The 24,837-nt window shown below is 42.8% G+C and overlaps 1 protein-coding gene across 2 annotated transcripts in view; it reads left to right on the forward strand.

The window, feature by feature from the left end:
- LOC147683705 (mast cell carboxypeptidase A-like) overlaps positions 1 to 24,837 on the forward strand; it is a 193,770-nt gene that overhangs the window by 109,309 nt on the left and 59,624 nt on the right. For both annotated transcript variants that reach the window (XM_086944893.1, XM_086944894.1), the window contains exon 9: positions 4,007 to 4,209. In XM_086944893.1, the coding sequence (XP_086801019.1) occupies positions 4,007 to 4,209 (203 nt within the window). The remainder of the gene's footprint in view (positions 1 to 4,006; positions 4,210 to 24,837) is intronic.

Raw genomic sequence — 24,837 nt, forward strand, 5'->3', positions numbered from 1 at the left:
GGCCTCATAGATATGGAGTAAGACAAAACAGCGCAAGTCGCTGCGTTGCCTTACTCTATGTCAAGTAGGCATTCCATAGGCATTGCTTTGGGTGTTCCCACACAACGCCCATGGATTTTGACGCTGCCCCAGATTTACTAAACCATGTAAACCTGGGGCAGTGACAAACCTTACGCCTCCCTACAGCAGGCGTGACGAGGGGAAATGTTTTAATTTCTCCTCGATTTTTCCTCTTTCCATGTGTGCTGCATTCCACAACACACATGGAAAGAGGAAAACCCCTCTCAGGATTGTGCAGGAAGGTTCTCCTTCTTCCACAAAAACCATCCGGCCTATGTTGGCGCTAGGCAGCAATTTGTGTGCCAACATAGGGGGAAATTTCATAAATAAGTTGCATTCCTGCCCTTCACATTGGCCTTGGGCAGCGCTGCAAGAAGACTTGCGGCGCCGCACTACGCCAGTGTCTCATAAATGAGGCCCTTTGTTTTTAGTCACACCTTTGACCACGCCCCAACCACTGACCTTTGGTTTGCTAAACACAGTTTAATTTATTTCCCCAATGTAAAAATGATTTGCTGGGGGAATTGGAGGCCTTTATGGTTGTCGATAGTTAGCAATAATGAGGAGGCTCAAGTTCTAGAAATTTCCGTCAGGAGGGGGTCCTTACGCCTAAAAGATTTTGACAGGGGGGTCTCAGCATCAGAAAGTTTGAAGACCTCTGCCCTAGGGCCCTCACGCCCACAGCAGGAACAAAAGATCCCCGCCAAAGAGCCCCTTTATGGGTGCCCGTCGTGTATTGCACCGCAAACCCGACAAGGGGCGAGCCCATATAATGAAGCATGACACCTAGCTTGCTGGGTGTGTGAGGACTCTAGTTCCGAAAAGGAGGATCCCCCTCCTGTGTGCCTTCACTCACTCTCGTTTTCAACTGTCTAATTAGGTTTCTATTAGGGGGAACTGCGTACTCCTTCTTTTGATACTCTAAGTAACGTAAGCACACACACAGGTTGAAAGTGGATACACTCAAGGGGTATCCTCACACTAGCTTTTTGCTGCAAATGCCCCTATGGAGAAATCCTGCAGAGGTGTTGACACTGAAATGAGAGGGGAGGGGCCCGTAGGCCGTTAGTGACCTGCAAGAGAAGAATAGCTTACCCAGTCAATGTTGAGTTTGCGCAGTACTCACAACTCTGTTGCCCAAGACCTGCTGTAAGCCTGTTGTTCCATCACGGACCTCGGAAGGAAATGTTCCCGGATCACGCAGGTGCTTAAGTATGCTGCAAGAGGTTGGTTTCTGCAGGGTCAGAGTAGAGTCCCTGTGAAGGAGACATGGAAGAGAGACTATGCGTGGTGAGCGCTGGGCTTGTAGTCAAGGCAACCGAGCTTCGCTGAGTCACTGTGTTACGGTGCGCGCACTGAAAGCTTCAGCGCATTACCAAGGAGATGATGCAGGAAGTTAAGCTGATGCAGATCGAAGGTGCACGAGTTCATTGTAAAACAGGGCTAGAGCACCTGTGGTGCATTCTCGTGCCGCAATGTCATAATCAAAATTAAAATGAGGGTACCAGAGTGACTATGGTGCATTCTGGGACCAGAGTGTAGCGATTGGAAATGAGAGTGTTGCGCAGTGATGCATTTTGGGGCCTGAATATAAACGTTTGTTAAAAATGAGGCTAATGTGCAGGGATCTCATAAGGGGTACACAGACTGAATGTAGTTGGGACCTAACAGAAGGCGCAGAAGGGATCATTCTACAGTATATACTTCATATGATTAAGATTTCATGGAGTACCATGGAATGGAATCATTTAGGCCATGGTGCTGAGTAGATAAACAGTAAATCCACTGCTGTTCCTTTGTGAGGAGAGTCTTTTCATTGTCACGTTGATTGTACGCTACATGGGTATGACAACACGAAAAGGTCAGAACCAGAGTGGTCGAACACCGGAGCACCATCAGATGCAAAAAGAACATCAGCAGACTCACTGACCACTTCTTACAACACCACCATACCCCCAATAAAATGAAATGGACAGTCACTGAGCAATTCCATCACAATCAACGTGACAATGAAAAGACTCTCCTCACAAAGGAACACCAGTGAATTTACTGTTTATCCACTCAGCACCATGGCCTAAATGATTCCATCCCATGGTGCTCCCTGAAACCTCAATCGTATGAAGTATATACATTAGAATGATCCCTTCCGCGCCCTCTGTTAGGTCCCAACATGGTCCCCTACATTCAGTCTGTGTACTCTTTATGGGATCTCTGCGCAATAGCCTCATTTTTAACAAACGTTTATATTCAGGCCCCAGAATGCATCACTGCGCATCACTCATTTTTAATCTCCACACTCTGGTCCCAGAATGCACTACAGGTACTCTGGTACCCTCCTTTTAATTTTAATTTTAATTTTGAGTCTGACATTGCGGCACAAGAAGGCACCACAGGCGCTCTAGCCCCGTTGCACAATGCCAATGAACTTGTGCATCTTCGATCTGCATCAACTTAACTTGCCGCGTCATCCCCTCGGTAATGCGCTGAAGCTTTCAGGGCGTGCACCGGAGCACAGTGACTCAGCGGAGCTCGGTTGCCTTGACTACGCGCCCAGCGCTCACCACGCATAGTCTCTCTTCCATGTCTCCCTCACAGGGACGCTACTCTGACCCTGCAGAAACCAACCTCTCGCAGTATACTTAAGCACCGGCAGGATCCGGGAACATTTCTTTCGGAAGTCCGTGACGGAACAACAGGTTTCCAGCAGGTCTTAACCAACAGAGTTGTGAGTACTGCACAAACTCAACATTGACCGGGTAAGCTACTCTTCTCTTGCAGGTCGCTAGCAGCCTACAGGCACTTCCCCTCTAATTTCAGGGTCAACACCTCTGCCAGATTTCTCCATAGGGACATTTGCAGCAAAACGCTAGCGTGAGGATACCCCTTGAGTGTATCCACTTTCAACCTGTGTGTGTGCTTACGTTACTTAGCCCACCACACGTACCAGCACATATTTTGGTAATTTCACCATAACCGCACCACCAGTATGGTTTCCCATTTTGCCGCATTTTTACCGTTCATATTGCACAATACTATCAGAAATTATGTTCTTTTGTGATTCATGCAACTATGCTAAGACTCTCAGTTGTATGTTTGCTCGTCATACATGTTGTGTGTCCAGTAATGCTTGGAGAGGGAATCCCCCTCCCACATGTACAGCACTTTAGTGCGTGCTCCACAGTCTTTGATCACATACTCACTTAAAGTATAGATCGCACTTTCACGTATCTAACGGTCCTGAGGAATGCCAGTTTTACAGAAAAGGCCCGGCTGAAACATGTAGACCACACCTTGGATGTAGGAGTTCCTAATACTAACTCCACCAGCATCCACTTGCCCTGTTTGTAACGCTAACAGAGACCCAGACATTAAAATGATCCCCTCTGGAACTGGGACCACTTTATAGCTTTTAAAATTTCACTTTCGCGTTACTCACACTGCACACTCAGCAATACACCAGCTCCACTGTAATCCAGGCGCAGAAGCACACCCGGGACACATTCAGTGTCACTGGGTGGGCCCGATGATGAAGAATGCCACCAACTAGGTTGGTGGGTGAGGGCTTCATAAAGAAGCCTAACAGTTTCCCCCTTCCTCATACAGTCCTGAGTCCTGTATTATTCACAAAGAGGCTAGTCCTCTTTTTGATTAACATATAAAACCTGGGGATATGGTCTAGCTACCTAGTCCCCTCTCTCTCCTTGATAATTGAAAATATTTATAATTGTCACTGTCGCATGACTGTATACCAAACATGGTTATCCCTCGCAATAGATTTCAGACTCGATTATGGTCACTATTTGGATTACCTGTTCTATGTGCTTAAATGAAAGGGAACAGAAAAGTCCTATTGTAATAAACAAAGCTGTAATTGTCCTGTGAACACTGATGGGTACTGTGGTTGGTAACGCCAAAAAACAATATTAAAGTCAAATCTTTCTTGCAGCTATAGACTCTTCAAAAGATCCCTGTTCAGAAATTTATTGTGGAGCTGCACCAGAGTCTGAAAAGGAAACAAAGGTTGTTGCAAATTTTATTCAAGAGAATATTCACTCCCTCAAGGCCTATCTGAGTTTCCATGCCTATTCTGAAATGCTGCTGTACCCCTATGGCTATACCTATGACCTGGCTCCAACTCATGAAGACCTGGTAGGTGTTCTGTACAGGTCATATCCTAATTTGATGCTTCTTTTATAATAGTATTTACATTGTAGATATGTACATACTGTGGGTCAGTCATCTTTTTTAATTGAACATAAGACCTGGTGTGTGATACAATGAAATAATATTCATCTAATACATGACTGCTATGTACAAGGACTCATATTTGTTGTATTTATTGATATTCGTAAAGTTGAAATTGTGTTTGTTAGCATGGCTGATATTATTTTTATACAGATAAGTTGGTGGTGCTTTATTGATTTTGTATAAAATCTGCTATTAAACAACCCCCTTATTAAGAGGTTTGTGGTTAGAGTAACAAGCAGATAGGTTAAAGAAGGCACCTATGCTGCTATCCTATTGGCAGACGGTACATCTTATCTAGGTTTCCTCATTGTGTCTGGGGGGGGGGGGGGGTTGTGTCGAATGATGGCTCTGAAAGTCTCACTATAGTTTGGCTTCCACAGTGAGCCTCAAGAAAATACATTTTCTCAAATTACCATGTTGAGTAATATTTTATTACAGTGCAATGCATTCCAACTTTTATAACCAACTATTCAGCAACTGGTTACTAAAACAGAACATTTTGTCAAGAAGGATAAGTACAAATTGTATCATGGCATGTAAGGAGATGTGTAGTAACAACTGTAATGTTTGTAAAATTAATTTGCATTTCTTAATGAAAAAAAGCAACATTTTCAATGGATTTTAATGTAAAGATTGCTAAAGCAGACCAATAAGTTGATGCACTAGATTGTACCATCTGCATGTTCTTGATTGTCCCCATCCCTTCAACTGGAGTAGGAGCATGCAGGTACTGACCATGTCCAAGAACCAACAGTCTGTGCTTTATTGTAAATTATTAAAAATATATACTGAGGTCCTGATTCACAAGGTAAACTTACATCTTTGTGTAAGTTTGTTCTTTTTCAGTATAAAAAAAATGCATTTTAATCGTAAGTTAGAAGAAGGGACAGAAAACACTGCACATACAATATATCTTTTTATGTGCAGAATTATCTGCCCTGACTGCAGAGCCCCCACACTTGTAAACTTCCTATTGAAATGTAAATAGATATCTTTTTATATTCGGAGTCCTCTGCACTGACTGCGGAGTCTCCACACTTATAATCTTGCTATTAAAATGCAGTTTTGTGAACCCTAAAAAAGAGTAAACTTACACAAACGTTTGCGCTAATCTTTGTGAATCAGGCCCTGAAAGTCCATCCTTCCTCCAAGCTACTAAAAGTTCTTCTTTCAGCCAAACATAAATATGGAAAGCAGATTCTTAGATTTTAGGTAACATGAACTGAAAACGAGCGGTGAAGTAAAATTCCTGTTGTCTGTTACACAAATATCAGTTATTATATATATCTGAAATATAATATACCTGGGCTCAGCTATATCATAAAAAGAAAAAACATGTCTGGAATTACACACACTGTAATTCTTTGGTGGCTTTCCTGTCTAACAGTTACTTCAAAGGAATGTGTACAAAATCCCCAAGTTGTAAGACAGGAATCCCCTCAGGGACTGCCAAGTGGCCACTTGTGACTACATAAAATTCGTAACACATTTTCTATTCAGAAAGGAAGCCCCGAAGACTGAGTGTAGCCATATTTTGCAGGAGGGCTTTGATAAGTGTGGGCCCATGGTTACCCACTACACTGCTGTGCATACAGTCATGATCATGAGTATTTGGTCCAAGGAATTTTGAGATAATTTTGATGGTATAGAGCGAGTACTCATGTAAGGTTATTCACCACTTTGCTGCAAAACCAATAGTGGAAAGCCTGGTATTTTTAGTAGGATTGGCTAGTAGTGTAGCTACTGATTGGCTGACCCTCAAAACTCTCTGCATGACTCTCTACAAGGCGTGAATTGGAAGAAGATAAAGACTCATTTTCTGCTGCAATGAAGAACTCCTGCTTGATCATTGAGAGAAGGTGCCCCCCTCCTTTGACTAAACTGCTGCCCTGGGACAAGTGGCACAGGTTTTCCGCTAGTTACAGAGCTTAAGGGAAATAAGGTTCTGTCAGTGAAGCTTGATTGCCCCTGTGAATCCTTTCTCCTAAGACTGGAAGGTGCCCAGCAAACTGACACAGTGAAGATTCGTGTCTGCCTTTAATGAAGTAGAGCATTTCATTTGGGCCAGGCGTTAGGTTTGAAAACTCCATTTCTGCTATGCACTCGTTTCATGCTATTTTAGGTTAGCAGTGTGTGTCTAAATGTACATCAAGTGTATTCACCTTATGCAACCCACTGAGTTATCCCTGTAGTGCGCAAAGCTTTAGTTAGCAAGTGTGACTCCATTTTGTGTTTCGTAATCCCTTTAGAGTGCTTAGACTGTGCCTGAACTAGGCCTCATTACTCGTATTGCTTGCCTCAGCAGTACACTGTATTTCGTTGTTTTTTCTCTTCTGTTCAAGGCTGTTTTTCGACTTACTAATGAATAGGCCATTCTGCCCTCGCATACCTATCCGAGTGTGTAGTTCTGCTTCCACGTTAGGAGATGCTCAGGCTCAGCACGGTAAACTTGAGTTGCAGAAAGCATATACCCATCTGGCAGGTGGTAGCTCATCCCTTCTTTGTTCATGTTCGGCCCTGGCCAGTAACTTTTCACTGTGGGCATGGTAGGATACTCTTGGAAAGAATCATTACCTGCTGTAGACTGTTAGGGGGTCAGTCCCTCCGCAGACATCTTAGGGTGCAGATCAGATTGGACTCTTCTGCAGAGTATTGCTAATAAAAGTATGTTTGTTTTCTCTACTATCTGACCGACTCTTCATCACTTAGGAACATGTAGCAGGTGGTTGTAAGTAACCCCGGTGGCCCCTAAGGGCCACTTCCTGCAGTTGGTGCCCAAACAGGAACCCTGCAAGGTGACCCGACTGACCCGCAAACGGGTTGCAGGGTCGGGGTTGCGTCCGGTCAGTCGGGCGGATCGGGGTACCCCACACGATCGAGCTTAGTTCACTCAGCTGCCCCGCCCGTCTGATCAGGCGAATCCTCATCTATTTGTCACCGGCTGGGCGAAATTTTGGAGTTGACCGTTTTGTTGAGTCGGCAGTGGAAAATAACTTGACACGACCTGTGTGCACCAGGTGAGTGATTTGATACTTGGAAAAATATGGCCATTCTTGAACGGCAAGAGCCTGCGGGCTGTGTCTTGGTACAATCTCCGGACTGTCTTGGTGCAGTTTTCAGGCATCCTTGCTTGAACGGCATGAGCAGATGGGCTCTGTCTTGGTACGGTATTTGGGCTGTCTTGCTTTGAACTTGGTGGGTTGTGGACCCTTTCAAAAGACACAGAGTGTTTGCGAACAATCTGCCAGGCCAACTGGTAATTTGGTCTACTCTTGAAAAGGTCTAGGCTAGAGCCTGTCTTCTTGAACTTGGTGCAGTCTCCAGACTGCAGGGAGAGGTTTTTGGAACGTTTTGGTTTGGTTCTTTTACAATTTTCTCTTGTTTATTTTTTTCGTTTCATTATTTTTGTTGCCATTTTGTTGGAGTTATACTTGTTCATTGGGGACAGCGCATGTGTCTTATATTAAGATGCCTTGTTTAAATAAGTTAGGGTGTTTTGGATGTCGATGTCGTTCCACAGATGCCAGACTGGAGGATACCCCAAAGTTTGGCGTGTACGTCAAGCATGGTATTGGCCCTATTATGTTTAGCACATTGTGGAATAAATATACGAGGAACAATGCTGAGTTACAATACCCACTCACTGGCTCGTTTGATGAACAAAAGTTGAATTTCTTGCAGGAAAAATTGTTCGCTAAAAAGAGCAGGCAGTTAATGTTTGATTCTCTAAGAGTATGGCAGAAGAAAGCAAAGCAACAGCGCGTGAAAGCAGAGAAAAAGACACGGAAGAGACAGATACAAACGCTAACTCAGAAAGCAGTAGCCTATGAACAAGAAAAGATAGAGAAAGGCCTACAATGCACAGAGAGAAAGTTTTGATTACAGACTGATAAATGTTATGTTACTAGAGAGGAAGGTGATGATTTTGTTGAGGAGCTATTGGATTCTCACCCCCACCTCCTTATACCCCTGAACGGATGTACCCAGCAGTTCTGATGTCCCAGTCTTCGGCCCCTAGTGCCACCCTCTCTAGTGTCTCTGTTTCTGGTGCTACTGCCTCAGCCCTGGCCCCACTTGCTTCTCCTCTAGCCATGCCAGCCACAGGGGCAGAAGCTGTTAGCTCTCCTGGCCTGTCTATTGGTTCTGTTTCGACTGCTACGCCCCCTTTCACCCCAAAACACTGTCTCCCTACATGATGGTACCCGTCTCTATATCTGCTCTTTCCCCCTTGAGTGTGACACCTCAAACACTGTCAAATGTCAACACGCCTGTACGTGGGATGCATGAAGCAAATTGGGCAGCAGCGAGCGATAGTATGGAGAAAGTGTTGGTGCATTTTGCTGTGGGTAATGAGGAAAAGCAAATGGTGGCAAGTCAAGCAGCTCAGTGGGCCCGGAATGCGGACTGTAGTGTGGAAGATCTTTGGAGCGTGATGAAGGATCATGAGCCCTTCATACAGCAGCATGCTCTTAAGCATATGTCGGCCACTCTAATAGGACTGTGAGAGCAGGGTTTTCAGGGTGTTGCACAGCAAATCATCTATGATATACCAGACAGGGTATATGCTACAGGTATGGCTCCCAATGAGTTTTTTTTAGCAATGTAACGACACTGGTGGGTTACTGAGGCAGATTGCTCCAAATGGTTCCGACGATAGGGACACATCACCCTATGAGGGAAGTCCACCTCATTTACCACCCTGAAATACAAGAACTGCGTGACTCCACGGACACTGTAATTGGGCCATAAGTCAACGCTCGGTTTCAGGAACCGTGGATTTACACTTCTTGGAAGAGGAGTGAGGACCTATCCCTAAAGAGCCAGTTGCCGGACCCTCGGAAGAACCCTACTGCATATTATAAAGAATTGACGGAAGCGGCCTCCTCCACAGGGATGACATTAGCTGATATAGAGTTATTTTTTGGCCTGTTGGCAGCAGTAGATATATGGAGGCAGATTCATAAGCAGGACCATGCACTGGAGTTGTTTGGCACATGGGATGAGATCAAGGCATGGGATAAGGAGCGTAAGCCCGGCGAGAAGCCGAAAGCAGAGCTCATAGCTTTGCCAGGCATATTATCACTTACATGCACTCCCTTATTCCGCCGAAGTGAGTGGATTGGGATAAGTTAACTGCGTCAGTGATATTGAATATGTCACAGTACTACGAGCATAGAGAGAATGAGGACAAAGGGAAAGTGGACAAAAAGTTGAATGAATTGAAGACGAGAGTGTTGATGCAGCAAGTAGCAAGGGGAAATGGAAGGGGCAGAAGTTCGGGTTCGGCCCAGCAGCTACCCCGGTCTAAAGGGGTGATGCTTCTAGTGCGACCATTGGCCTCAACCAATGTGCATACTGTAAACGGGAGGGACATTGGCGGAACGAGTGTCCAGAGTTGTTGCAGAAAGTTGAGGGCACGTGAGGGTGAGGTTTTAGAGGACGTGGAAGAGGAGGAGGAGGAGGCCGAGGGGAGATGCAGTCAGAGCTTACATCGCACACTCGACAGAGTGAGAACTATTTTGACGACCCCCCATGCCGACAGTACTATCATGATGACTATGACATGAACGACGTGACAGGGATGTCTCATAGCTAGGACAGCCAGGGACAGTGTGAGGGACCAGTTCCAGTGCCTGTAGATCAGCGTAGACCCTATGTCACTGCGGATTTGCAAGGTACGACCAAGACATGTTTAGTTGATAAAGGGGCTATGATTAGCTCTGTTTCCCATTCATTGGTCCCAGGGGCAGCTCTGTCTCACCAAAGTAATGTATCAGTAGGTTTTTCAGGCATGCTGGTTCTTAGCCCCATTTCCAAACCTCTTGCTTTGACAATTGGTCCCTTCACAGTTAATTCGCTATTTTTATTAATGTCAAATTGTGGGGAGAATTTGTTGGGATTGGATTTGTTAAAAAGGTTACATACGACAATTGTTTGCTCTCCAGACAGCGTTTACATGAATAACTGGACCAAAAGTGCCTGTGCTAAGCAATGCTTTGTAAAGGATGCACCCCTCCTCGCTGAGTTCAATTATGTGCTACACACATTATGGGCTACAGGAGACACGGATGTGGGGTTGCTCCAGATCCCACTTGTCTCCATCCAGATAAAGGACAACTTGCCGCGCATTCCCCAGTACAAGATCTCACAGACAGGAGAAAAGTCTTTATTACTAATAACACATGATCTGATTGAGTATGGAGTGGTTGAGGAGTCAGTGGCGAATGTGTGTAATCGCCCTATTCTTCCTATTCTTAAGAAGGCACCCCTGGATTCTCCTGATGCTTATGCTGATGTTTATCATTTTGTGATAGACCTTAGAGAGATTAACAAGATAGTGATTCCCCAGTATCCTGTAGTTCCAGACATTGACAATGATTCCCCCATCAGCAAAATTATTTTCTGTGATCGACTTAAAGAAAGCTTTCTTCAGCATACCAATCAATACAGATCGCAGATATCTGTTTGGATTTGCAATAGCCGTCCAGAGTTTTTGATTCTGTCATGCTCCACAAGGCTATACAGATAGCACTAGTATCTATAGTCAAGCTTTAAAGACCCAATTAGATTCTTTGGAGCTTCCCCTTGGTAATGTGCTCTTGCAGTATGTTGACGATCTTCTTGTGGCTTCTGATACAGAGGATGGTTGTAAAGAGGCCACAGATAAATTGCTGCTACATTTGGCACACCATGGACACCAGGTGTCTCTTTCAAAATGTCAAAATTGTCGACAGGAGGTCACCTATTTAGGTCACCTACTATAGAAGGAGGGACGCAGACTAACACCTGAACGCATAGCTGCTATTACTAATATACCTGTTCCGAAAACCCAACACAAGGTACACGCTTTCATTGGCATAACTTCCTATTGACGTCACTAGATCCCTAACTGTTCCTTACTAACAAAACCCCTCCTTTACCTGGCTTTGCTCTGTGCCTGTGCTTGGTACTCCTGATTACCAGAAGCCGTTTGTGCTCTACCTACAGGAGGCAGATGGTTGTGCGCTTTCTGTTCTAACACAGAGTTTCAGTGGTAAGCAGAGACCCTGCGCTTATTTTTCTGCCATTCTCAAAATTGCCGCAGAGCTCTCCCAAGCTGCCTGAGAGCTGCTGCAGCGGTGGCGGTTTCTATCAGAAAATCGTCAGGGCTCGTCCTTGATAGTGATCTCACAGTGATTATACCTCATGCTGTGGGTACACTATTGAATAAGACAAAGACGCAGCACCTTACTAGTGCAAGTCAGACTGGATATGAATTAACTTTGTTTGCTCCGCACATTACCATCAAACGATCTGCTACTCTGAATACAGCCACGTTACTACCCATCCCTTCGGTAGAAAAGGACAATGATGTCCATGATTGTTTATTTCGGACTAAGGAAGAAACGCAAGGACAGGTATAGCTGGCTGATGCTCCCTTACCTGACCCCCAAGGGGAACTATATGTCGAAGGTGCTTGTTTCAAACTACCAGATGGCACTACCATTGCAGCTTATGCAATCACAACGTTACACACTGTAGTTGAGACATCCTGTATCCCATACCAATCAGCCCAAGCTGCAGAGTCGGTTGTCCTCCTTAGGGCTTGTGAGTTGAGGGAGGAACTGACTGTCAATGTCAATACCGACAGCCTGTACGCCTTTGTGGTGGCCCATATTTCAGGCGCCTTTGGGCAGAGAGAGGGTTCTTGACCTTGCATGGGTTGCGAATACAGCATGGTCCATTGATACATAGACTTTTGTCAGCACTGACACTTCCTGAGAAGTTGACAATAATGAAATGTAGCGCTTATAAAGGAGTAACAGATGACATTGGAAGGGGAAATGCATTTGCAGATCAGACAGCTAAGGAGACAGCTAGATCAAAGATGAAAGAGATGTTTGTGGCAGGTCCCGCTAGGTGGGTTCCAGACAATGGAATGTTTGAGGGCACATTAAAAAGTGTCAGGGAAATACAGAGTGAGGCGACCGTAGATGAACTGGCAGTATGGGAGGAGAGTACAGGTTGTTTGAATGATAATGGGTACTTGACTGATCTGTCTGGGAAGCAGAGATGGTTGCTGCCAAATGCCTACATGCTCCCTGTTGTGACCATGGCCCACGGTCCAGCACATATTGGAGGAAAAACGAATCTGTAAGCTACTGGACCCAGTATGGAAGAATGATAATATCTCTAAGGTAGCCACACACCTCGTGAAGGACTGCATTATCTGTCTGAAATACAATCCTGGGAAATGCACTCCTACACCTGCAGGTAACTTTGCACCACCTTCTTTCCCTATCGAGGTTCTCCAGATGGATTTAATCAAAATGAAACAAGTTAACAACTTGAAGTATGTGTTAGTGGTGATTTGTGCATTCAGTAAATGGATTGAGGATTACCCCACTAAGGAGAATACAGCCATGGCAATGGCGAAGGCACTCTTAAAAGAGTTCTTCCCACGCTATGGATTGCCACGTGTGATATGGAGTGACAGCGGAAGTCACTACAATTCAAAAGTAATTGAATTAGTGTGAAAAGGCTTGCATAATAAGCAGAAGTTTCATGCAGCGAACCACTCCCAGTCAGCAGGCTTGGTTGAGAAGTACAATGGTACTCTCACACCGAAGTTAACGAAGATCCAAAAAAGCACAAGATTGCAATGGCCATATGCTTTACCTTTGGCTTTGTTATCTACCAGGGTGACAACGCATTCTAGAACAGGGTTTCCCCGTATGAGGTGGTGTTCAGACGCCCCGCTAATGTCTGGGGCGTTCTAAAAACAAAGAGCTTTTCCGAAATAGAATACCCATTGCTGATAGATTATTTGTATAAATTGTCTAAAGATCTTCGTTCTAGCCACCAACGGATTCATGCCACGCTGCAAGCAGTACCAGAGGGGCCCAGGCATCAGCTACAACCCAGTGATTTTGTTCTGGTGAAGAATTTTCAAGTGAAGAACTGCCTGGAGCCGAGGTGGAAGGGGCCACTTTTTGTCCTGCTTGCCACCCACATCGCAGTGAAGCTTGAAGGCCGTAAGCACTGGGTGCATGGATGTCATGCCAAGAGGATCCTCCTCCCACTTCCGTATGATCGGTGGGTCCTCAACAGCATTGCTGACCAGGTATGGAAGCGAGTACCCCATTTCGTTCCCTTCTCTGATGCCTGATTGAGGTGGGTGCAGACAGACGAAGAAAGCGACACAGCCCTGCTTCAGGCATTCCCCCCCCCACGAGTTAACGGCCACCCCAGATGCTCCTGCTTCTGGTGCACAAGTGTCTGAGTCTCAATGCCCACCTGACCCTGAGTTTCAACCCCTTTTTGTTGATGAGACAGTGCCTGGAGCCACCACGTATGACCTACGGCCCGACAGAAGGACAGTGCACCAGCTGGACAGACCAGGAGTTAGGGAAGGACTCGAGCTTAGGGCATAGGTGCCATGCCCAAGGTGCCTGCATTAGATTAGAGTGAGCTATAATGGTGCACTGCCCTGGATACTGGACAGGACAGATGAGGGTACTTGCCCAGGAGGGAGGGTGACGTATCTTGAAAGAACAGTATTTGTTTTCCAGCAAGGGTTTCAATTGTGCAGCTCCTCCGTGGGACTGCTTCATAGCAATGTCGTTGAAGAACAATAGGAGTCTACCAGCGAGGCTCTAAAAGGACGCTGGGTGACTTGTGCCCCCTGGTGGCTCTAGTTCGTGAAGATTTCCTTTTAATAATCATAGGCTGCTTCTGAAATTTCATAAATGTATCCATTTGGCTGTTCAGTCAGGAAGGAGGAACAGCCCCTGGTGACTCCATCATTACAAAAGAATGTATGGTCTAGTTGGTCTATTGGGAGTAATGTGGTAGTAGTAGTAGTCCTTCACATAGTAACGATAACACTATTTGGAGGGGTGTGGTATTTAGAAGAACCTGGCTCTTAACAACAATCCCACCCGGGAATTTCAAAACATCTTGAAAGCCATTGTCAACAAAGCTCACCAAGCCGGTACCATTCAGGAACGTACCAGAAACTACTTATTGATTGAACATCCCAAGAGCCCTACTATCCACATGTGTCCCAAAATCCACAAAAACCTATTGGACCCACCCTTCAGACCTATAGTGTCAACAAGAGGATCGATACATGAGACACCCGGCAAGTTAATTGACAAGTACCTGCAACCGCTAGTCACCAAATCAGCTAGTTACATCAAGGACACAACCAACTTCCTGTTGAAACTTTCTGAACTTAAACTGGCACCCAATGAACCACTTGTCCTCTGCACTGCAGACGTGAGCTCTTTGTATACCTCAATACCCCACTTAGGAGGTATTGAAGCTGTGGAACAAATACTACTGCACAGTGAAATTGACGTAACCAAACAGGCATTCATCATGGAACTCATGATGTTTATTTTGTACCATAGCTACTTCAGACTAGATGATCAATGGTTTTTGCAACTCTCAGGCATGGCGATGGGAAACTGTGCTGCCCCCACATACGCTAACGTATATATGGAGAATTTCGAGAAACAGCACATATACACTGATCAACGTTTCCAAGACAAATCAAAAATGTACGTACGCTACATCGACGACCTGTTTTTCCTATGGTCAGACACCAAAGACACTCTTGAAAACTTTTTATCAGAAATCAATACCAAAGACTCACGGATCAAGCTCACTTGGCAAATAAGTGACACTAGCATTTCCTTCTTGGATGTCCATATGAAAACTTCACCACAAGGCCTAGTGACAGATTTGCATAGAAAAAGCACAGATCGTAACAACACATTACACTTTTCAAGTTTCCATCGGGGTTCTCTGAAGAAACATTTACCTTACTCGCAGATGTTGCGAGTTAAACGTATTGTATCAGACGAGTCCATATTTGATACACGCATCAATGAAATGCATGAAAGATTTCGCAACCGAGGGTACCCGGAAGACATACTGCAAGACGCACGAACCAGAGTCCAACTGATACCTAGAAAAGACAGCCTACTCAAAAGCCACAAGGAGAAAGAAGATCGAATGGTTCTAGTCTCCAAATACTCCACCGTCAGCCACATCTATAAAAAGATCATATATAGGCATTGGCCTATACTGCAGATGGAGCCAGATTTTCAGGGCATTTTCCAAAATCCCCCAATATTTGCCCACACAAGAAGTAAAAATCTACAGGAGATTCTAAGCAAACCCAGTGACACCACAGCTCAACACCGAGGCACTCAACCGTGCCTAAACTGTAACCATTGTCATAACATCATCAAGGGTAACTCAATACAACATCCTATGAAAGGTCACAAAATTCAACTTCAAGTAGATGCAACATGCGACTCGATGAATCTGATTTACGCCCTAAAATGTCCCTGTGGGAAACTATACGTTGGAAAAACCGAACGTAAGATCAAGACCCGCTTAAATGAGCACAAATCAAACATAAGACTCAGACTTGAAAAATCTAGTGTAGCTATGCACTTTCTTGAATCCCGGCATACCATCGCCCAGTTGAAATTTGTTATCTTGGAAACGGTCACCAAGAAAGAAGGAATTGACCTCCACAAGCTACTATTGAAACGTGAACTTGAGTGGATTTACTGTCTGCAGACCCTCAAGCCTTTCGGTTTAAATGACCGCAGTGAATTCAGTTGTTATTTGTAAATGTATATCCAATCCGTGACATTATCTACTTTGTTTACATTGCTCCGCTATGTTTTCACCATTCTCACTAATAGCTTATCACCATTTATAAATGGCCGCCTTCTTAACTTCCTTTACACCCCTGACACCTTGTCCCTCATTTATTTCCACTATCATGTAAACGCGCCCGTTAGCCACTGCATGTATACCACAAACTTACTCACACTCCTGTCACCGACCCGCGAATGGATTGAACTACCAGGCACGCTACTCGTAGCACCAAGTAAGTTTACAGACCCTCCCGTCCTTTAGCGTTACCTTCGTAATTGACACGCACCATATGCGCTGTGTCACACACACGCGTTAGAGTCCCACACCACCCTCCCTTCACTTATTAAATTCGTTACACTTGTGCACTTTAACCGAGTAACGCAACAGAGCACAACCCTTCACTTAGCCCACGTTAAAAACCCAACCCTCTCTTTTTTATCATTAACATAGCGACTTACCACGCTTCACTTTCTTTCTCTTCAGACTCCGTGATCAAGGGCTCTCCCGCCCGAAATGCATTGGGACTAACTTCCACATCAATCTAATGAACTAACATCGTAACTGATATGTTGTAAATATCAGCATGAACTACATATCATTAAAACGTTGAAAACTTTGAACCTTTCAACCTACTTTGCGAATCATTTCTATGAACGCCAATGGTGTGCCTCATGAGGGGATGTATCAGAAGGCCTTCTGTATACACAACTCCGTATTTAGAAGAACAGCATCCTATGCACACTTTAATAGGGATTACCCCGGCTCCACCTGAGCACCTGCTCGTTACACTAACCCCGCACAAGGAGAGACGTAGGCACACCTATGCCGAGAATGCTTTTCTGCAGATGCTTCATCAGGTCCACAGTACTACTAATGCCACAAATTGTTGGGTGTGTGGGTTACTCTCCTCATTTATTCACAAGAATGATTTACTGGTTTAATTGCCCCTGTGATACTTTGGTAGGCTGTGAGACATGGTTCCAATTGCTTTCTATGGTATACATACACTATCATGCAGATGCTATGTATATGGTGCAGTCTGACTATGAAGCAGTGCTGGATTATATAGTAGGACACTAAGGATATACACCTGGGGCAGATGGCAAGGAGGGTACCCTACATCCAGAAGCTGGCATGAACGTTTTCGTAGCTCATGAGAATGTCACTTGGTTGCAAAATGAAATGTTGGATTTTCAAGTATTTAATGTCACTAAATACTTCAAATGTTTCCAGGAACACAATATCACTCAAGACACAGCCATGCCCATCCCTGCGATCAATGCAACAGCTAGTTTCTGTGTTGAAGGTTCAAGGAACGTTCCAGTAGGACAGAGCTGTTGTAACTACACATACCGATTGAATTCTACTGGTAGCCCACCTTTGCTTACATCTCTGAATGTATACTTCACTTGTGGGGAACAGGTTTATACATGGCTTCCCAGGGGATTGTCTGGCCGGTGTTATGTCTCTTTCCTTTTACCTCCCATTTACATTGCACCGTCTAATTATCATCAAGATCATAGGCTAGAGCATTGGAATCTCCATTTGCATCGAGTCAAAAGAGTGGTCAACCCATATGATATAGACCAGACAGATACTTCCTTGCAGAAATTTACTGACATAATGAAGGGCATTCTGCCGTTCTGGGGTCCCATGTTCCATAGTCGTAATATTCGTCGCCTTGCCAGAGTAGTTGAGGGAGTTATTAATACTACTGCAGGTATACTGACTAATCTCACAGTTGAGCTTCGGGCTACGAGGTTTGTTGCTCTTCAAAACCGGATGGTTGTAGACGTCACCCATGCTGATAAGGCTGGAGCCTGCTGCATCATCGGGAGCAGCTGCTGTGTGTACATTCCTGATAAGGCCCCTAATCTATACTCCGCCATACAGAAGTTACACAGGCTTGCTTCAGATATCCATCAGGATAATGATTCATGGTCCTCACAGGATGGTTCTGGGGTCTACTGACATCATGGGGTTAAAAGATACTACTTGTCCTAATAGCTATCGCGGGTGTCATCTTCACTTGTTGCCTGTGTATTCATTGATATTCAGCATGTTGCACATATTGTGTGAGCAAGCTCACCCCTACCCCTAACTTGTCAGGATGTGATAACAAGGTCTCTACGATGATGATGCAGAATATCCAGGATTTGATGCTCATTGATAAAGGCATTTTTAAATACTAAGTAGATTTTGATACTCATGTGCTGCTTTATTCTCCCTCATACCTTAAATGACTATGCATCCCCTTTCTCCCACTTAGAATTGTAAAGACCCTACTGGATAGACTCAATAAATCATTTTGCCACCCATGCTAATAGCAGGGTCTATTAGGTTTGAAAACCCCATTTCTGCTATGCACTTGTTTCATGCTATTTTAGGTTAGTAGTGTGTGGCTAAATGGCATCGTGTGTATTCACGTTATGCAACCCACTGAGTTATCCCCGTAATGCGCAAAGCTTTAGTTAGCGAGTGTGACTCTATTTGTATTTTGTAATCCCTATTAGGCTGCTTAGACTGTGCCTGAACTAGGCCTCATTACTAGTATTGCTTGCCTCAGCAGAACACTGTATTTTGTTATTATTTTCTCTTCTGTTAAAGGCTGTTTTTCGACTTACTAATGAATAGGCCATTCTGTCCTCGCATACCTATCCGAGTGTGTAGTTATGGTCCCACGTTAGGAGACGGTGAGGCTCAGCAAAGTAAACTTGAGTTGCAGATAGCATGCACCCATCTGGCAGGTGGTAGCTCATCCCTCTGTGCCCTCTTTGGTCATGTTCGGCCCAGGCCGGTAACTTTCCACTGTGGGCGTGGTTGGAGGCTCTTGAGGAAAATCATTACATGCTGTAGACTTTTAGAGGGTCAGTCCCTCGGCAGACATCTTAGGGTGCAGGTCAGATTGGATTCCTCTGCAGAGTATTGCTAATAAAAGTATGTTTGTAATCTCATTACTTGGGCAGACATAGCTGGTGGTTGTAAGTAACCCGGGTGGTTCCTAAGGGCCACTTTCTTCACAGGGAACAGAGTTGAGGCACCCCATTCTGACCCACACACAACTGAAAGAAGTGTTGTAGAGTATGAGGATAGTCCTGAAGATATTTGGTGTTTTCATCAAGGTAGCACTGCTTCCAGAACCTTTTGAAACACTGTGGTCATTGTGAAAAGGTGGTCCACCTTCATGACAACTAAGAAACATGGGCCATAATATTGTGGGCACAATATCGTCAATACAAAAACATTGTACATAAAAATATGAAATGTGAGTAGATTTCTTTTTTACAGTTCTTTTTATGTTTTAGATATAGTTTACTAGAATATTATTTTTTATTATGTAGTTTATTGTATTGTATTATGTCTTCTTCTCATTATCTATTTTATTGAGTTTAAAAATTATATATATTAAAATAATCTATTTTGTGGTTGTTGAGTTTATTGGGGATTCAGTAGATATTGTTTATTTCTATTTTATATTAGTATTAATTGCTTACATAATTTTTATTTGTCATTTATTTTTTATATTTTATTATTATTTTACATGATATGCTAAATTTTAATGCCAGGTTGCAGGGTTTAATATTGGGTGGGTAGTGCTTAAGTACCATGTTTATAATTTGATATGAACTGAATAATGTAATAAGTATGGACATAATTTATTTTGAAAATGTATACATTTATATTTGTAGTTGTTTTGGTATGTAGGGTGTGGCTGGGTAGTTTTATTTTTAAGGTGTATATTAATTAGTGTTGGTAATTGTTTGATGTTAAATCTGCAATGTATGAGATTATTCTTTGTTTATTTCTTTTCTTTTTGGCTGTGTTTTTCGGTGGAGCTTTGAGGGACAATGTATAATCTAATCAATACTTCAAAAAAATAACATATTGTGATATTTTTGGCAATCTTAATATGAGTTCAATGTGTTTTAAAATGTTATATAAATAGGATTCGTAAAAATGTTACTTACATTTAGGAAAACTTTTTATTATAAATTTATAATATTTGATTATATCTGGCTTCATCCCCAAAAGTATGCCCTTTCCCTCAGGTTTATTAGACTGTTTTTTTATAGTAAATGTGACCTCTTCCCCCCAATGTATGCACATGTATGCACATTTGCACTTTCCACAATAGTTATTCAACTGGAGTAAGAATAGCAATTTTGAACCCCTCTCCTGAAGAATGCACTTTACCTAGTGTTTGATGAACTGGAGTGGGAAAAATAAATAGGCCCAAAAAACTATAAATCTATCCCAATGTTTGTGTTGTGCCCAGTATTTGTTTGACTAGAGTTAGAGCTGACTCTACCCAGAGTATGCATTTTCCCCTGTGTTTGTTAGAATTAGAATAGTAAATCTGCCACCACACAAAATGTATTCATTTCGCCAATGTTTGCCAGATTGTAGTTAGTGTTATATTGTGTTTTGATTTTCTTAAATTATTTATTACTTTATTATGCTTTTAGATTTTAAAATATTATTTTTTGAAACATCTTTTCAAATAGTAATTATAAAGGTGGGAGTGCATTAAAATCATGCCTTATCATTTTTTTTTTTAAATGAATAAAAAAATGTTTTATCCAATGTATTATTCTGTAATATACAGTACTAATATTATAATAAATAAATATTGTATTTCTATAACAAATTATTGCCATTTACAATGCAATAATACATCATATTTATTTGATATATTTCTAAAATGATATGTATATTTAAATACATTTTATTTGTTATGTTGTATATATTTTAAATGTAGGATTTTTTAAATTAATTTCGCTTTTAATTCAATGTATAATACTCTTAATTACAAATAGGTACATTTACTTACAATTATGATATGGAGGAAGCCAAAATTTTTGAACTTGGTATTATACGTATGAAGTCAGTCAGTCAAAACCACTTTATTCTGTTAATAAAAACCATACAAGTACAATACATATATCGAAATACACTACGCAATAAAAACATCTAAAATACAAATCATCGATAAATATGGGCAACCTGAAAAAGACAAAATATTACAAAGCCAGAATTCATTAAATCACCTAAAAGCCCTGGTTACAATTAATACATACATGGCAGTAAATCACCCAAATAAAAATAAATTAGAAATAAAAACGCCAGCATAAAAACAATATTCATTCAGGCACAATGGATCCTCTTTAAATATTTATCATGGGGTGCCGTTTTTTCCTAAGTCTAACAGCTGCAACTAAAAAACTTGCAATATTAAAAATCTCCCATGGGTCATTCAGCAGCTGAAGAAAGAGTAAGGCGGGTTTTACCTGTTTAAAGCCTTTTCCCCTTAAAATAGGAATTAAGAACCTTCTGCGAATAACATTGCAATGCTCATAAAACATTATAAAATGCATAGTGTCTTCTATGAAAAATTGTCACAAGTGCTAATACCTAAATCACACACCCTACTCCAACCTTGAGGTAGATTGAGGGAACGACAAGAGGGTACGTAAAAACATATTTTGGATTTTCTGTACCCCCTCTAATGTCTTGTAACCCCAGATGGACGATCCATACAGTACAATGGCTATGCATTTAGACCTGTAGATATTAAGCATAGCTTTGATTGGCCTGGCCCCCAATCGCTGTGCAAAACCGTGTACTGCTGCCATTGACCGTGCCATCTCATTTGTTTTTGCCTTCTATTGGGGAACCCATGAGCCCCTCTCATCAAATAGTACCCCCAGATAGGCAAAAGCGTTCTCCCTGGTCAGCTCTACTCATTCACAGTAAAATGATTTAGGTCTTTTATATTTCTGGCCCATAGTTCTAGTATGTGATTTAGCTATGTTGACACCTAGGCCCAATGATTTCATATAGGCCCCGAAGGAATCCAAAAGCCTCTGGAGCCCTACTGCTGTACATGCTAATAAAACAGCAGCATCCACATATATGGGCTCAGGGATAACCCTGTCTCCTATTTCTGGTATATCTAAGCTGGCCAAGTCTAAACACTTTCCTAAGTTGTTTTTATATAGGGTAAAAAGCAATGGGGCTAAAATACATCCTTGAAGCACACCTCTACCAGATTTAGAGTGCTGTCTGCAAATACCTACTTGGTTGACCCTTACCCTTGCAGAGAGATCCCTATGTAAGTCATTCAAGAAGTGACTAGACTTGAGTCTATACCCATGTCAAGTAGGATAAGCCAAAGTTTAGATCTGTTTGCCAGGTTGAAAACTGAGAAAACATCAATGAAAGCCACCTGTAATGCCCCCGCTTTGGCTAATTTTTATTTTCCTGCTATTATAAGTAAATTTAGGCACTGATCCAGAGTGCCCCTACCATATCTAAAACCATATTGGAGGTTCATTAAAACTTTGTTCTCATTCAGCCAGTCCATTAACTTAATTAGAATCACTGTCCCTAAAACTTTTACTGCAGAGTCAATTAAAGATGTCGGCCTATAGCAACATGGGTGTCCTCTCTGCCCTTTTTTAAAACTGGAATAATAGTAGACAATAAATATGATGACAGGAAACCCTGCTGACTTGACGCATTATAGACATTTGTCAAAATTCTGGCACAGAAGGTTGGATTTTGTTTGTATAAGTCAGCCGGGGCACCTTCTGGAACAGGGGCCTTATTACTGGACATTTGCATTATTGTTAGTTCTACCTCACCCTCATTAAAAGCAATTTTGGGTGATTCCCTTCTATGTTCTAAACTCTCAGGTACATCCAAGTTAGCAGTGCACTCGTATATGGCTTAAAAATGAGAAAGCCATTGAGCTTCTGTGATGTTGCATTCTAGGGGGACATTCTCTATTACAGAGAAGAAGGGTTTATTCAGAATAGCCCAGAATCTAGAGCTATCCTTTAGGACCCCCAATGCTTATAAAGCATTCCATGCGTCCTCCTTTATTTCCTTTTTACATGTGGTTAGAGCAAGCTTATACTGCTTTCTTAACATGGCTATGTGGACCTTATCTCGTGGGACCTGTTTCAGAGCTACTATCAATTTTCAGTGTTCTTCTGAACAATTGCTATCAAACCAACTCTCGCCATTATTATGCCTAAATCTGGTTGGTAAGGAAAGGTCTGACGCTACCCGTGCACAGATACCTTCAAAGGCTGTAATTACCTTTGCCCCCTGTGTACAGTTATCAAGGCAGGTTACACGCTTTTCATCAACCTTCACACAGAGGTCTTGAAAGAAAAGGTCCGGAATTACTTTGGTCCATTTTATCCTCCGTCCCTGATCAGAGGTTTTCAAACCCTTTTCACCACCTAGCTTTTCTAATTTCCCTTTTAGACCACAACCCCTGTCCAACACAAAAATTACAGAACTGTGATCACTGAAGTGGGACCACTTGGCATCATCCATAAAAAATTACTTGAGATAATAAAATTGGGGAGATAAATATAAAATCAATAATAGTATCACACCCTTGTGCTTTAAAGGTGGGAATCCCCTCATCTGGATCAAAACAAATTGTCTCAAAAACGTCAACTGCGGCCAAAAGCTCCTCCAGACATTACCCATGCTGAGTATGCTCGAAATGGAGAGTGGATGAGTTCTCCGGCCCTAAAAAATCATCTACCTGGCAGTTCAACTCACAAAAATGAATATTGAAATCGCCCATAATTATCATTGAATAATAAGTGGTTTGCTTCAATCTGAACTACTCTAAAACATTTCAATTTTCATAAATGTTCGTTTTAAAAGCTACCATCTCCCGAATTATAAAAATTAACAAACAATGATTTGCCTGAATTAGGAGTAGTAAATTCAATTTCCAGACAATTATGGGACCCCGCTTCCACCCTCCTATGTGTACCTGACAATTTGAGTGAGAATAACATCAGGAGGCCCCCTTTTGCTCTCCCTGACTGAGAAGGTCTGGCAGGAACCCTGTATGATTTGAACCCATCCACCAAGAAATTGTTTTCCGTGTCCCAAGTCTCCTGTAGAGTAACTATATCATAATCTTTCAGGAAGTTAATCCACCTGGGGTCATCTTTTTTGCTTCTCAAGCCCGCAATGTTGCAACTGATAATCTTACAATTAGGCATTTTATTCTCTTCTATCCCCTGTCCTTTAGTAGATTCGCTGGTGGAGCTTTGTTGGCAGCAAGGCTGCTCCAGTCAATCATTTTCATCTAGTATGGACAGGGGGAGGAATCCATTTTGACAGGCTAGACTATTTCCTTCTTCAGCTTTCCCAGTAGACAAAATTGGTACTTTCAGGACCCGTGCTAAGCTCCAGTTAGACGTATCAGCGCAAATCTCCTCCATGGGGCTAGGACGGAGAGTGGAGCAACCCGTCTGACCACTAAGGACCTAGGCCCCCTGGAGGAACTACCGGATGGCTGTACCTCCTTGGGTGGTGGATGGAAAAAGCCCAGATGGAGGGCCCTAATTCCCCCCAGATCCTCATTTGGGCCATCCCTAAATAACTGGTCCTCTATGTCTGCACCGTCAAAATTAACGACAATACAGTCTCCAGCAGACTGTTTGGGTCTATGACAACCCACCCCACTCGTCTAGCCATTGTAATGTGTGAGGAAACCTTGGTCCAACTACTGGAATGTTGATCAAACCAGTACATTGTTTTATGTAGCAAATCCATAGTGGTTTCTGAACAAAGCTCTCTGAGTGGGGGAACCCTTGTAAGAATGGTGACTAAAGGAGTGGCCTCTGGGGTCAAGTTGAGTCTACAGCCATTTATCACTTTATTAATCACTATATTATCATGGGGCCTACTCTGGACTTGGAGGTTTCAGGGTTATTATTTACACTTCAAACTGGGCATTAGTAGTGAAAATGTTGGTCTTCAGAGGAGTTCTAATTTACTATTACAGATCCAATCTAAGCAACAATAGGGAAATTGTCAGATTTAGGGGAT

The sequence above is a fragment of the Lissotriton vulgaris genome, chromosome 11 (genome assembly GCF_964263255.1).
Source record: "Lissotriton vulgaris chromosome 11, aLisVul1.2, whole genome shotgun sequence".
NCBI classification, from domain to species: Eukaryota; Metazoa; Chordata; class Amphibia; order Caudata; family Salamandridae; genus Lissotriton; species Lissotriton vulgaris.